Source organism: Somniosus microcephalus, chromosome 1 (assembly GCF_052327205.1).
Source record: "Somniosus microcephalus isolate GS21.2 chromosome 1, FLI_Smic_1.0, whole genome shotgun sequence".
NCBI classification, from domain to species: Eukaryota; Metazoa; Chordata; class Chondrichthyes; order Squaliformes; family Somniosidae; genus Somniosus; species Somniosus microcephalus.
This window is the reverse complement of record NC_140987.1, coordinates 158,727,116-158,741,347: the sequence shown is the minus strand read 5'-3', so window position 1 is coordinate 158,741,347 and position 14,232 is coordinate 158,727,116. Positions and strand designations below refer to the sequence as shown.

At 45.4% G+C, this 14,232-nt stretch overlaps 1 protein-coding gene across 1 annotated transcript in view; it reads right to left on the bottom strand.

The window, feature by feature from the left end:
* The window catches only part of dtwd2 (DTW motif tRNA-uridine aminocarboxypropyltransferase 2), a 240,245-nt gene that overhangs the window by 61,023 nt on the left and 164,990 nt on the right, over positions 1-14,232 (bottom strand). Inside the window, exon 4 of the mRNA XM_085987016.1 lies at positions 3,782-3,974. Within this exon, the coding sequence (XP_085843142.1) occupies positions 3,782-3,974 (193 nt within the window). The remainder of the gene's footprint in view (positions 1-3,781; positions 3,975-14,232) is intronic.

Genomic DNA, 14,232 nt, shown 5'->3' with positions numbered 1-14,232 from the left:
CAATCTCTCTCTCTCTCACACTCCCAATCTCTCTCTCTCTCACACTCCCAATCTCTCTCTCTCTCACACTCCCAGTCTCTCTCTCTCACTCCTAATCTCTCTCTCTCTCACACTCCCAATCTCTCTCTCACACTCCCAATCTCTCTCTCCCTCACACTCCCAGTCTCTCTCTCTCTCTCTCTATCACACTCCCAGTCTCACTCTCTTCTCCCCCCAGTCTCTCTCTCTCTCCCCCGTCTCTCTCTCTCTCTCTCACCCCGTCTCTCTCTCCTTCCCCTCTCTCTCTCCCTCTCTCTCTCCTTCCCCCTCTCTCTCTCCTTCCCTCTCTCTCTTCCTTCCTCTCTCTCTCCTTCCCTCTCTCTCTCTCTCTCCTTCCCTCTCTCTCTCCTTCCCTCTCTCTCTCTCTCCTTCCCTCTCTCTCTCTCTCCTTCCCTCTCTCTCTCTCTCCTTCCCTCTCTCTCTCCTTCCCTCTCTCTCTCCTTCCCTCTCTCTCTCTCTCCTTCCCTCTCTCTCTCCTTCCCCCTCTCTCTCTCCTTCCTTCCCTCTCTCTCTCCTTCCCTCTCTCTCTCTCTCCTTCCCTCTCTCTCTCTCCTTCCTCTCTCTCTCTCCTTCCCTCTCTCTCTCTCCTTCCCTCTCGCTCTCTCTCCTTCCCTCTCGCTCTCCCTCCTTCCCTCTCTCTCCTTCCCTCTCTCTCACTCTCCTTCCCTCTCTCTCTCACTCTGCTTCCCTCTCTCTCTCCTTCCCTCTCTCTCTCTCCTTCCCTCTCTCTCTCTCCTTCCCTCTCGCTCTCTCTCCTTCCCTCTCGCTCTCCCTCCTTCCCTCTCTCTCCTTCCCTCTCTCTCACTCTCCTGCCCTCTCTCTCTCACTCTGCTTCCCTCTCTCTCTCTCTTCCCTCTCTCTCTCTCCTTCCCTCTCTCTCTCTCCTTCCCTCTCTCTCTCTCCTTCCCTCTCCTTCCCTCCCTCTCCTTCCCCCCCTCTCTCTCTCTCTCTCCCTCTCTCTCCTTCCCTCTCTCTCTTCCCGCCAGTCGCTCCCTCTCTCTCTTCCAACAACAACATGCCCTCAAAAAAGCCTCGGCACCGCGGGCACCCCCTCCCCTCCCCCCTCTCTTTCCCCCCTCCCCTCCCCCTCTCTGTCCCCCTCTCTCTTCCCCCCAGTCGCTCTCTCTCTTCCCCCAGTCGCTCTCTCTCCCCCCCAGTCGCTCTCTCTCTTCTCCCCCAGTCGCTCTCTCTCTTCCCCCCCACTCGCTCTCTCTCTTCCCCCCCAGTCGCTCTCTCTCTTCCCCCCCAGTCGCTCTCTCTCTTCCCCCCCAGTCGCTCTCTCTCTTCCCCCCCAGTCGCTCTCTCTCTCTTTCCCCCCCAGTCGCTCTCTCTCTCTCTCTCTCTCTCTCTTCCAACAACATGCCCTCGAAAAAGCCTCGGCACTGCCGGGCACCCCCAGCTAGTATAAGATAGATAGATAGATGTACTTAGTATATGCCCCCTTCTTTAGTTTCAATTTTACCCTTATCTCTTTATTCATCCATGGTGTTTCATTATTGGCTAGTTTATTCTTGTTTTTTAGTGGAACATATTTCTCCTGACCTCTATCGATGACCCTTTTAAATATTTCCCACTGCTGTTCTATCTCTTTGTCTGTCAAAATTTGTTTTGAGGTTATCTACCCTGGTTCCATTCTCATCTCCTCAAAATTAGCTTTTCTCCAATCTATTACTTTGGTCTTTGTCTTATGTCTTTCTCAATCATTATTTTAAACCTTATTATATTATGATCGCTATTGCTAGATGTACCCCTGCACTTACTTCTCTTATCTGCTCTGGTTCATTTCCCATTACTAGATCCAGCAGTGATTCCTCTCTTATTAGACTTCTTATGTACTGGTAAGAAAGGAGTCCTGAACACACTGTAAAACCTCCATTCCCTTTTCCATACCTCTTTTTGTCAGTTTATTTGGGGTAGTTGAAATCTCCCATGATTATTATTCAGTGTTCTTTTACTCATTTCATAGATTTGCCTACATATTTCTTCCTCCACTTTCCTTCCACTATTAGGTGATCTGTAGAATACCCCATTTAACATGATCGATCCCTTCTTATCCTTTGTTTCAACCCATATGGATTCTATTTCAATCCATATAAATTCTGCTTCTATCTTAATGTTAGTTAAGTCCCTTTTTCCTATTGCCATTATGTTATCTCTAATTAGTACCCCAATACCGCCCCCCCCCCCGCCCAGCCCGCCAATTCCTTCCTTTCCTATCCTTTCTAAGTAAGTTATATCCTGCAACATTTAATGCCAGTCCTGTTCTTTATGTAGCCATGTTTCAGTTATCCCTACTACATCTGGATCCTCACTACAAATTATTGTCTCCAGTTCCTCCGTTTTGTTTCGGATGCTGTGCACATTGCTGTATAGGCAATTTAATTTGTTTTTATTAATTGTTCCCCTCATTTTATTTTAACAGTCATTTCATAAGTTCTATAACTGTATTTGTTCCCTGACAGTTTATGTTACCCTTATTCCTCTCATCTCTTATTTATTTTATCTTCAGACTTACGTTTTTTTCACCAGATCCCACCCCCGTCTTACTAGTTTAAAGCCTTATCCACAGCCCTATTTATCCTTTCCACTAAGACACTGGTTCCATTCCAGTTCAGGTATTATGCTATGAAATACAATTTAATGCAGCTGTGCAAGTTCTGCCACCGTTAACAAAATAATTTAAATTCTGTCAAGCTCCACTCAGCCATATTTTAGAAATGCTGAAGTCATCCAATTCATAAATCAGGACAATTTGTGTAGTTCTGATATTTTGACATATTACAAGTTCTATCTCCTCTAGCTATTTTTTTTTTTTAATGCATGAAGAATCCTCATTGCAATGTTTGAAGATCCATCATAAATAAAACATAAATAAAAAGGGAGAAAGATACCAAAGAGAGAAAAAGCAGCAGAAAGAAAGCAAATGTTTCAATAATCCTCACTACTTGTCAAATTAGATTCATTTCGACGTAGGGTGATACTGACCCAAGTGGCATCTTCTCCTGTGTTGTACATAAAGCTGCACTACATGGCTGTTTAATTTTACGTATAACGTAAGGGTTAACAAACAAAATGATGCGAGCCTCCTGCAAGGTCTGAGGGGGAAAATAACATATTCAAAGCGTATTCACACAAGTTTTCAAAAATAGCACTGCGAGAAAAGGTGGTTAAAATGCTAATTTTCGCCATAACCATACATAGATATTACACAGTGCAAATCTAATACAGCACATAAGTGTTAAAGATAACAAGAAAATTCAGGCCAAATATCCCTGATTCTTTTTCAATTTCATCATTAGCTGTTTCATCATTCATGAATAGCGTACACCACCCACTTCTTTCTCCCAAATGTAGTACTTTATACTTGCCAGTATTACATTTCATCTGCCAACATTCTGCCCACATACATATTTTGTCTCATTTATTTGTAGCTCCTGGGCTGCATGTCCTTGTGTGATACCTTTTGTGAATTTGACTTAGATTGTATTGAGATTTTGAGTAATGTTTACTGTTTCTTGTTTAGCATGAGTGGGAACCGTGGCTGATTTTCCCTTTCCCAAGTCTAGGGACAGTAAGGCCAATGTCTTACCACTGACCCAGCTGATCAGCTAATTCAGCAAAAACCACACATCGCGCAACTGTCATTATCTCTGTGGTTCATCATAGAGTGAAGGAAATGCACATTTTATTTTTGAAAGGTACAGAATAATTTCTTGCTGCAATATTGTGATCCAATACTTACTTGTTTAGGCAAGCGGAAAAGAGAATTTCCATAAAACATCCCCTTGGCCTGGCTCCACGTCCCATCTATGATAACGATATTGTATGGGGACTGTGATGGATCAAGTTCGAGTTCTTCCAGGTTATTTGCCTCAGGTCCAGGATATAAGACTAATGTACTAAGACTCTGGCAAACAGCTGCAAGTTCAGGATGCCTTTAAAATAAAACAAAAAAAACTTTTCAGTCATCATTTTACATTTTCCATGTCTTATAAAAGTAATGTCACATACATATATATGCTATATACTACCAGATATCCCGTGGCATTGCTCACAGTAATAAGTTGGTAATAAGGCGGCTGATTTTCTAAATGGCCCTCCCACCAGTTGACAAACAGGCGCAGCATGCTGGAGAGCAGCAGGCAGAAGGCCCAAGACCTGCACATCAACCTGCCGAAGGCCTCGACACTTGTCTGTAACCAGGGTCCATCTTTTGGTTGTGACTGGAGTCCCCAAAAACCCAGTGGTCTATAGCGAGCCCTGTTACAAGCCCCCACCATCTGCCTTTTATTTAGTCTGCTCCTCTGTTTGGGTACACTATGGATGAATGCACTGAAAAGGCAGGAGAGTTGGGAACACCATCTCAAAGTCAAAAATAATCCTCCTCTTCACTCAAAGACAAGCAAATGAAAATAGTTTATTGCTTTTCTGAAATAGCCTAGTTTCAATCTTACCCACATCAGCTTCCCTTCATTTTGAATGGTGGATGTAAAGTAGGTAAAAGAAACAGCCAATCTGCACACTGCAAGGTCCTACAAACAGCAATGGTTGAGGGATTAACGATGGCCAGAACAGGGGGAGTTCCTCCACTCTTCTTGGAGTAGTTTCATGAGATCTTTTACATCCACCTGAGAGGGCAGACTGGACCGCGGTTAAATGTCTCATGCAAACAATGGCACCTTGGATAGTGCAGCTCTTCCTCAATACTGGACTAAAGTGCCAGCCTAGATTTTGTGCTCATGTCTCTGGAGTGAGACTTGAATCTACGACCTTCTCACTCAGAGTGCTACCACTGAGCAACATCTGACACTTCATTACATGAATTACATTGCTGCAATTACATTGGAATCTCTCAACAACTGTCAAAATACTAGACCTTGGATTTATCTAAGTGGAGATAAGTTTTCAAATCATCTTTTCATTTAAAGAGGCATGGGGTGCGGGAACTCTCTTCCTTGGGGCAGTGTTCCAGTAGAGTGGGATTTCCACTCACCCCTGAGTATCTGCCTCAGCCACAACCCATTGCATATGAATGGCGAGCTCCCAGTGGGATTGCTGCTGTGAAGAGAAAACCTGCCACTGCGAATGAGAAAACTTGGTGGTGCTCAAAGGGGAAGAGTTCCAAAGATTGGAAGGCTGCCTCCCACTGATATCCTGGCCAGGGCGGTGAGGCAACTTTAGACCTCAATGCCCAAATTTTCCAGGTGGGATCGTAGAGGAGACTTCCCCAATGGTTTTCATGAAAATTGTTTACCAATTGTTTAAAAAATGATTTCTAAACAAACAATGCAATGACACACTTTCATGTCATTGGCACTGTGCTGAGAGCTGCTGTGGCTCTTTTTTTCTACCCTGCCATAAAGCTTTGGCAAACACTTTTTCATAAAGAGGGTGCCCTTTTAATACATACACGTTACCTGACACTATTACATACAAAGTAATACATAGACAAACGGAAAGTGATTTATCTGTGATTTACATCAATGTTAAAATACCCCACAAGCAGTGCATTATGTGTATTTTATTAGTGAAGCAAGAGTGACTACCCATTCACACGGCTGTAGCATTGATATAATAGACAGATGGATGCAAAGGTCCATGAGAAACCATACCACTTCAATGCAAGGCATCCAGTATAAGTTGAACATAAGGTAAGTTGTGAATTCTTTTGATACTTCACTAAATACAACTGTTCTTTTTTTAAGAGGCGTGGCAGATTCAAATGTTGCCATTATTGTAGACAGATTATCAGCCAATTTATTTACTGAAACAAATTACTGGTTTGCAAGCTACTGCTCAGTAGTTATAGATCCTGCACTTCTAAATTCACTTTTAACTTTAGTCAGCTTTTATTACAACACAGTGACATTATATATTTCTAAAAAAGACAAGGTTGAATTGAACCACTATGCTTTATTTTGGAGTTAGGCAGTCATTATTGTAGCATAAGGAATGTTACATGCACAATCTTGGCAGTAACAACAGATGTAATTAGCACTTAGCGGTAATTATCTCTGCTAAGTATGTGACTTAGCAGCTGATACCAGAAGTCTACTGTAAAGTACATCTAGCAGCAGGGCTTCAACCAATGTCAATTTGGAATGGACCAGAAAAAGAAATATATAATCAGGACTTGACCTGAACAAAACAATTAGGACTGTAAGACTGAGCTACATGACAAATGAATGAGAACTACCATGTGTAGCTGTGACAAAGATTTGTATAATACACACTGGCCGTAATATTTGACCTGTTAGCACCGGCTGATCAGGCTGCCTTCGGTGAAAATATGGCGGCCGCCTCACTTCCACCGACTTCAGGTGCGGAACGCAGTAGCCGCCATTTTGGGCAGGTCGGCAGTGTTGCCATTGCCTGAGCTCGCTGCAAATATAGTAATTAGTCAGATTGTGACATCAATCAGTGTGCAATGCTGAATTGACGCAGGACCTGCTATTTCGGATGTCACCACTCCTCTTAACACCCTCTCCAAAGCATGCACAACAGAACGTGCGTTCAGATGTACGACGGACCCCTACCAGCACTTCCTAAAGGGATACACACAACTTTCAGGTAAGTTTAGATTTTTTCTTTTGTAATGTTTTCTTTACATTTTTTTTTTTTTTTTTGAGTAGTGGCTTGGTGTAAGACATTTAATAAGTTGTTAAGGTGTGAAAGGAGTGCAGGGAGTGCTGTTGGATGTTGGCAACGTTTTGGCTCTTAAAGGAAGGCCTCTGAGAACAACTCTTGCTCCCAGTCCTTGGGGTTCTAGTTGCAGTCCCCCTTGGGCTGCAACATGACATGGAGATGGAGCAGAGGCAGCAAAGGGGGGAAGGTGCCTGCAGAGGGAGGAGCAGGAGGAAGAGGAAGAAGCAGAAGATGAAGAAGCAGAAGAGGAGGATGCGGAAGGAAGGAGGCAACCCAGACAGCCCGCTATCTGGGATAGAATCATCCGCCTGCGGTCCCAGTGACCACAACCCCAATTCCCCTTTCAACATTTGTCCCACGCCTTATCTTCCCTCTGTTACTGACCATCACAGCGTCCTCTTGGCCACAATGCTGAAATAAAAACCACCACAAAACAAACTTTTCAAACCAACTTTATACATCTATCCATCCAATATGACATCAAGAAATAAACTAATGACCCTTATGCATTCCCTTAGTGACTGTCTTGTGTGTGCCTTTGCCTATCCTACTGATGCCACGCAGTGGCTGCAGCATGGCTGGTGGAAGGCTGCTGACTTTCACTGGGAGACACTGCAAATGGCCTTGCTGGTTGACCTTGAGGAGCTGGTGGCTGGGAGTGCAAAATCAAGTGACAGTGTTTCTTCTTCTTCTTCACTCTCCTCTCCCTCTTCCTAGGCAACCACTGGCTGGGCAGGCTGGATTTCTTGGCTGTGTGAAATCAGGAAGGCACAAGGGTGGAATTGTGGTGAGGGGAGGGCGGGAAAGCAAGAGAAGGAGGATAACGTATGAGGATACCAGCATCTTGTATCCTTTCAGCCCCGCCGCTGGCCAAGAGCTCAGCCATGCCCCTGCCAAGAACGGCCAGCACTGTCTCCTCCAAGGTGGTGAGGTGAAGCTAGGAATGGGAGGTGTTTGATACAGATTGTTGGCAGGTGAGTGATTGGGGGGTGGAGAAAGAGTCATGCATTGAGAAGTGTGTGAGACTAGTGGTGCAGTTGGTAGGAGATGGCTTTTGAAGGTGCATTCATTGACCTTAACCATTCGTCTGAGGTCATGAAGCTTCTTTGGGCACTGGAGCCAGGTCGTGGGGGTGACACTGCTTGCATTGACGGCCTCAGTGACCTGGTCCCACATCCTTCTTTCTGGAGGGCCTCCTGGCCCCTGTGGGTAGATCCCCCGCACAAAGCTGGAGTGCTACGTGCAAGACCCTGGGTGCCCCTTCCCTGGCTTTGTGAACCATTTGTGTTAGTGCTGAAGCACTTTTCCCTTTTTTGAAGGTGTGGAAGGCAATTCAGCTTTAAGAGCTGAAGACTCCCATTTGGGAATTCTTTTTAACATTAATTCTTTTTTCAAAAGGCAGTTGATTTTTAGTTTTTCATTTCAGACGACAGTTCCCCTTTAAGGGACCGAACTGCTTTATGAAATAACAGCCTTGTTTTAAGAGAAAGCTGTTCTTTCTGCAATGATGCTACGGCTACGCTACATTGGGGTCTCCTGCCGGGACTAACGCCACCAGAATGGCATTGCACAGTAAGTTTAGCGCTGGGCTAATGTTAATTAACTAATTTACCGGTCCTGCCAGCGTCATAATTTTCGGTGGCTGTTAACACTGGCCCGCGGTGGCACCAGCAGCTTTTTACCAATCACACAGAAAAGTGTGAGGTGATACATTTTGGTAGGAAGAATGAGGAGAGACCATATACACTAAATGGTACAAGTTTAAAGAGGGTGCAAGAAGAGAGAGACCTGGGGGTGTCTGTGCACAAATCTTTGAAGGTGGCAGGACAGGTTAACAAAGCACTTAATAAAACATATGGGATCCTGGGCTTTACAAATCGAAGCATACAGTACAAAAGCCAGGAAGTTATGTTAAACCTAAAGAAAACACAAGTTCGGCCCCAGCTGGAGTATTGTGTCCAATTCTGGGCATCACACTTTAGGAAGGATGTGAAGGCTTTGAAGAGGGTACAGAAGAGATTTACTAGAATGGTTCCAGGGGTGAGGGATTATAGTTACTGGACAATGAGGTTGTCTCCTTAGAGCAGAGAAGGCTAAGAGGAGATTTGATAGAGGTTTTTAAAATCATGAAGAGTTTAGATGGAGTAAATAAAGAGAAACTGTTTCCAATGGCTGAGGGTCGATAATCAAAGGGCACAGATTTAAGGTGATTGGCAAAAGAACCAAAGGTGACATGACGAAAAACTTTTTTACACGAGTGGTTAAGATTTGGAATGCACTGCCTGATAGGGTGGTGGATACAAATTCTCCCAGTGTCCTGACCAACATACCCACTTAAACATCACCAAAATCAGATTCATTGGTTATTCATCTCCTTTACTGTTCGTGGGATCTTGTATGTAAATTGACTGCCGCAATTGCCTACATCACAGTGATTACATTTCATTCGATGTACTTTTATTGAAAATCACCACAATTTTTTTTGTCTTTTTTCTTTATTTATTTGAAGTCAGCCAAGGTGCTTCCAGCATATTCAAAACAGGTACTTGTTCCTAAAATTAGATCTTTAAAATGAAGGCTTCTTTATATTTATTTTACTATACTAGCTGATTTCCCATGGCATTGATTATGCGTAGCCTCGAGCAGAGATTCAATGATTTGCTGCTAAGATGGTTTGCTCCTTTAAATTCACTGCTCAAATCTGGGCAAGTGATTAAAATAGGTCCTAAGGTCAGTTCAAAGCTAATTATTGCTGTTGGAAGTTTCTCTAGATTGGCAGTTGCTTGGCTCCTTTCTTTATTAACTCAACAATATGTCCAAGTTATCTCAATGCATTAAAAACAGCAGTAAATAAGTGGGTTTTTGTATACTTTAAAAAAAACAAAGAATGCTTAGTTGTCATTTGCTGGTGTTTTATAAAAAGCGTAATGTCCGCAATGTGCCTGATGCTCAAAAATGTTTATATAAATTAATATATTGCAGCAGTTAATAAATAAATAAATAATATAAATCATTCGTTTGGTACAGTGTATTATATACAGAGTACTTCCTTAGTTTATTACTACAAAAACAATTGGCTGAAAAATTAAATAGTCACAAGACCAAATGATTTTTGTGATTTCTCATTTTATTTACTTCTCAGGAGCAGCCACCCATCAATAAGATCATCTAAACAACAGAATGCATATTATTGCACTGACATCACACAGCACAAATCACTGCCTCCTGAACCGATCAAGTGTCTCAATATTGAGTTATGAAAATTATTTATTTGCCTAACTGCACTAATAATCCCCAGCAAAAAGTATTGTTGTCAAATGAATACTATGCTATTTTTACTCAAGAATTATCTATACAGTGCTTAAACATGTTAGCACAGACGACAGAAAACATGGCAAATATGGATAAAAACATGTTACATTATGTATATTTGCATTTTTTTTAGCTTTGGCAGACTCTAGTCAGCAAATTAGAATAGAAAAGTTATATCAATACAGTGGCCTAGAAATTCAGTGCCCTTAGCACCGATTTTGCGGCGCTAGAGGGCCTAGCGCTGCAATTGGCGCCGGTTCCTAAATTGCCTGGGGCCCTTCCGCGGCGGTAGACCGGTAGCGCTGCGCCGGCACCGATGACGTCATCGGTGTGCGCAGCGTCCCGGTTGCCGTGGTAACCCGGCCCCAAGCCGAAATTCAGTTGCGGCCGCCTCGCCAGTGGCAGCCGCAACTAAGACTCTGGCAAACGAGTGCTGCCGGAGTCTGCGCCGGCGCTTTAAGGAGGCGCGGCGGCCGGCCGCTTTCCCGCCGGCCGCCTGCCCGCAGCTCCCTCCCCGGACTTCTCCCCCCCCCCCCCCCCGGAACAGATGCAAGCCCGGCACTTGTCCGAGGTGCCGGGCTCATTTTTGAGGAGATTTGCGCGGGCCGCGGCCGGGTGCAGGCAGCTCCTCCTTAACGGAAGGAGGAGGCCTGCACTTCCCCAGCCTGCCGCACCGCATCGGGTGCCGCAGCGCCGGAATTGCGGCGCGAAACGGCAGTTAGCGCCCTTTTCCAGGCGCTAAGACCCTTCAGTAGCGCCGGCAGCCGTTTGGGCGCGGCGCCACTGAATTTTTGGCGCGCGCAGGGGACTTAGCGCCGGCACTAATTTCCGGCGCTAAAGCCCTGGTTAAGCCAAAACCCAATTTCTAGGCCAGTGTCTGCATTTTTTAAGTAACTCTTGTTTTTCTGAAAAGCTAAATTCTACAATGTAGCTTTACCTAAGTTGCCATGAGAATCAAGGAGGTGAATAGAGACGGAAATTGAGCCGGAATAGACATCAAGGAAACCACAAACTCTTTCGCCCTGATACTGTAAAAGAAACCAGGAGATAGAAAGATCATTTTGAGAACGGGCTTCATTATTCTTAAGATTCCTGGTTCAATGAAGAGTGCAGAAGAGCATGCCAGGAGAAGCACCAGGCGTACCTAAAAATGAGGTGCCAACCTGGGGAAGCTGCAACACAGAACTACATGCATGCTAAACAGCGGAAGCTGCATGCTATAGACAGAGCTAAGCGATCCCTCAACCAACGGATCAGATCAAAGCTCTGCAGTCCTGCCACAACCAGTCGTGAATGGTGGTGGACAATTAAACAACTAACAGGAGGAGGAGGCTCCATGAATATCCCCATCCTCAATGATGGCGGAGCCCAGCACGCGAGTGCAAAAGGCAAGGCTGAAGTGCTTGCAACCATCTTCAACCAGAAGTGCCAAGTGGATGATCCATATCGGCCTCCTCCCGAGGTCCCCACCATCACAGAAGCCAGCCTTCAGCCAATTCGATTCACTCCACGTGACATCAAGAAATGACTGAGCGCATTGGATACAGCAAAGGCTATAGGTCCCAACAACATCCCGACTGTCGTGCTGAAGACTTGTGCTCCAGAACTAGCCGTGCCTCTAGCCAAGCTGTTCCAGTATAGCTACAACACTGGCATCTATCCGACAATATGGAAAACTGCCCAGGTATGTCCTATCCACAAAAAGCAGAACAAATCCAGTCCGTTTAATTATCGCCCCATCAGCCTACTCTCAATCATCAGCAAAGTAATGGAAGGTGTCGTCAACAGTGCTATCAAGCGCCACTTACTCACCAATAACTTTCTCACTGATGCTCAGTTTGGGTTCCACCAGGACCACTCGGCTCCAGATCTCATTACAGCCTTGGTCCAAATATGGACAAAAGAGCTGAATTCCAGAGGTGAGGTGAGAGTGACTGCCCTTGATATCAAGGCAACATTTGACCGAGTATGGCATCAAGGAGCCCTAGTAAAACTGAAGTCAATGGGAATCAGGTGGAAAACTCTCCACTGGTTAGAGTCATATCATGCACAAAGGAAGATGGTTGTGGTTGTTGGAGGTCAATCAGCACAGCCCCAGAACATCGCTGCAGGAGTTCTTCAGGGCAGTGTCCTAGGCCAAATCATCTTTAGCTGCTTCATCAATGACCTCCCCTCCATTATAAGGTCAGAGGTGGGGATGTTCGCTGATGATTGCACAGTGTACAGTGTCATTCACAACTCCTCAGATAATGAACCAGTCGATACCCGCATGCAACAAGACCTGGATGACATTCAGGCTTGGGCTGATAAGTGACAAGTAACATTTGCGCCACACAAGTGCCAGGCAATGACCATCTCCAACAAGCGAGAGTCCAACCACCGCCCCTTGACATTGAACGACATTATCATCACCGAATCCCCCACCATCAACATCCTGGGGGTCACCACTGACCAGAAACTTAACTGGACCAGCCACATAAATACTGTTGCAACAAGAGCAGGTCAGAGGCTAGTTATTCTGCAGCAAGTGTCTCACCTCCTGACTCCCCAAAGCCTTTCCACCATCTACAAGGCACAAGTCAGGAGTGTGATACTCTCCACTTGCCTGGATGAGTGTAGCTCCAACAACACTCAAGAAGCTCGACACCATCCAGGACAAAGCAGCCCGCCTGATTGGCACCCCATCCACCACCTTAAACATTCACTCCCTGTAGCACCAGCGCACCGTGGCTGCAGTGTGTACCATTTACAAGATGCACTGCAGCAACTCGCCAAGGTTTCTTCGGCAGCACCTCCAAAACCCACAACCTCTACCACCTAGATGGACAAGGGCAGCAGCCGCATGGGAACACCATCACCTGTAAGTTCCCCTCCAAGTTACACACCATCCAGACTTGGAAGTATATCGTCATTCTTTCATCGTCGCTGGGTCAAAATCCTGGAACTCCCTCCGTAACAGCACTGTGGGAGTTCCTTCACCACACGGATTGCAGTGGTTCAAGAAGGCGGCTCACCACCACCTTCTTAAGGGCAATTAGGGATGGGCAATAAATACTGGCCTTGCCAACGACATCCAAATCCCATGAACGAATTAAAAAAAACATACAGAACAAAGATTTGAATAAACAGGACCATTCTATATAATTTGCCTGACAACTAGGTTGTGTGGTTCTGAGTTGCATAGACCAAAACGGCTCCAGATTTGATCCTTTTTTTGTGCCGAGTTAGATAGACAGTGCAGAAAGAAATATGCCTCAGCACCTCCAGACTAGGGAGGGGAAAATTCAACTAGGGTTCCCTTTCCTGATCACTAACCAGCAGCCTCTATTAGAAAGTGCAAGTGTGGACATTGACTGAGAACAAGATCAGGGTCACCTGCAATGCCCCTTGGCTCAGTTATAAAACGTGGCCCCCTCCAGTGAGTTTCTAATGTAATTCAATTAATGTAAGTAAATTAATGTAATGAGGTGTCAGCCTTCGCTCAGCGGTAGCACTCTTGCCTCAGTCAGAAGGTCATGGATTTAAGGCCCATTCCAGAGACTTAAGCATAAAATGGAGGCTGGCGTTCCAGTGCAGTATTAAAGGAATGAGGTGGTCTGTGAGATAGACATGGATAGAAATTTACATGGAAGTGGATAAAAAGAAAAGCAGAGGACAGGTTTATTGTTGGTGTATTTTGCCACTTAAGAAATATTTATTTCTGAATAATATGGTACATAATCAAAAAAAAATATTTACAAATGGTTTAGTTAAATAGTATATTGTGGCGGTTCCACCGGGTGTCCCTTACACATATAATGTATATAATTCACTTTAACCTAACTGTACGTGTATTACTTACCTGTTTGGGCCATTGCCCCTTTAACTTACCTGTGGGGGCCGTTGCCCCTTTAAGACGCACCCTAGCGTGCTGACGTCACATCACGCATTGCGTGACGTACGCGCGACAGCCGCCGGCACAGCCCGGCCTACCGCGACTTCGGCCGCATCGGCTGGCAGACATGAGCGACGCGATCCCCCGCGGCAAGCGCCAGCTCAGCTCCACCTCCAGCTCCTGCTACCGCGGTCGCGACTTCGGCCTCAACGGCCAGCCTCCGCACCAGGTGAACGCGCCGACGTATCGGCGCGGGTCACGTGACCGCCCCAAGCGCGGGCCAACGCGCTAGCGTCAGGACACGGTCACATGACATCCGAAGAGCGGGAAAACGTGACTAAGCGTGATGACGTCATCACGCT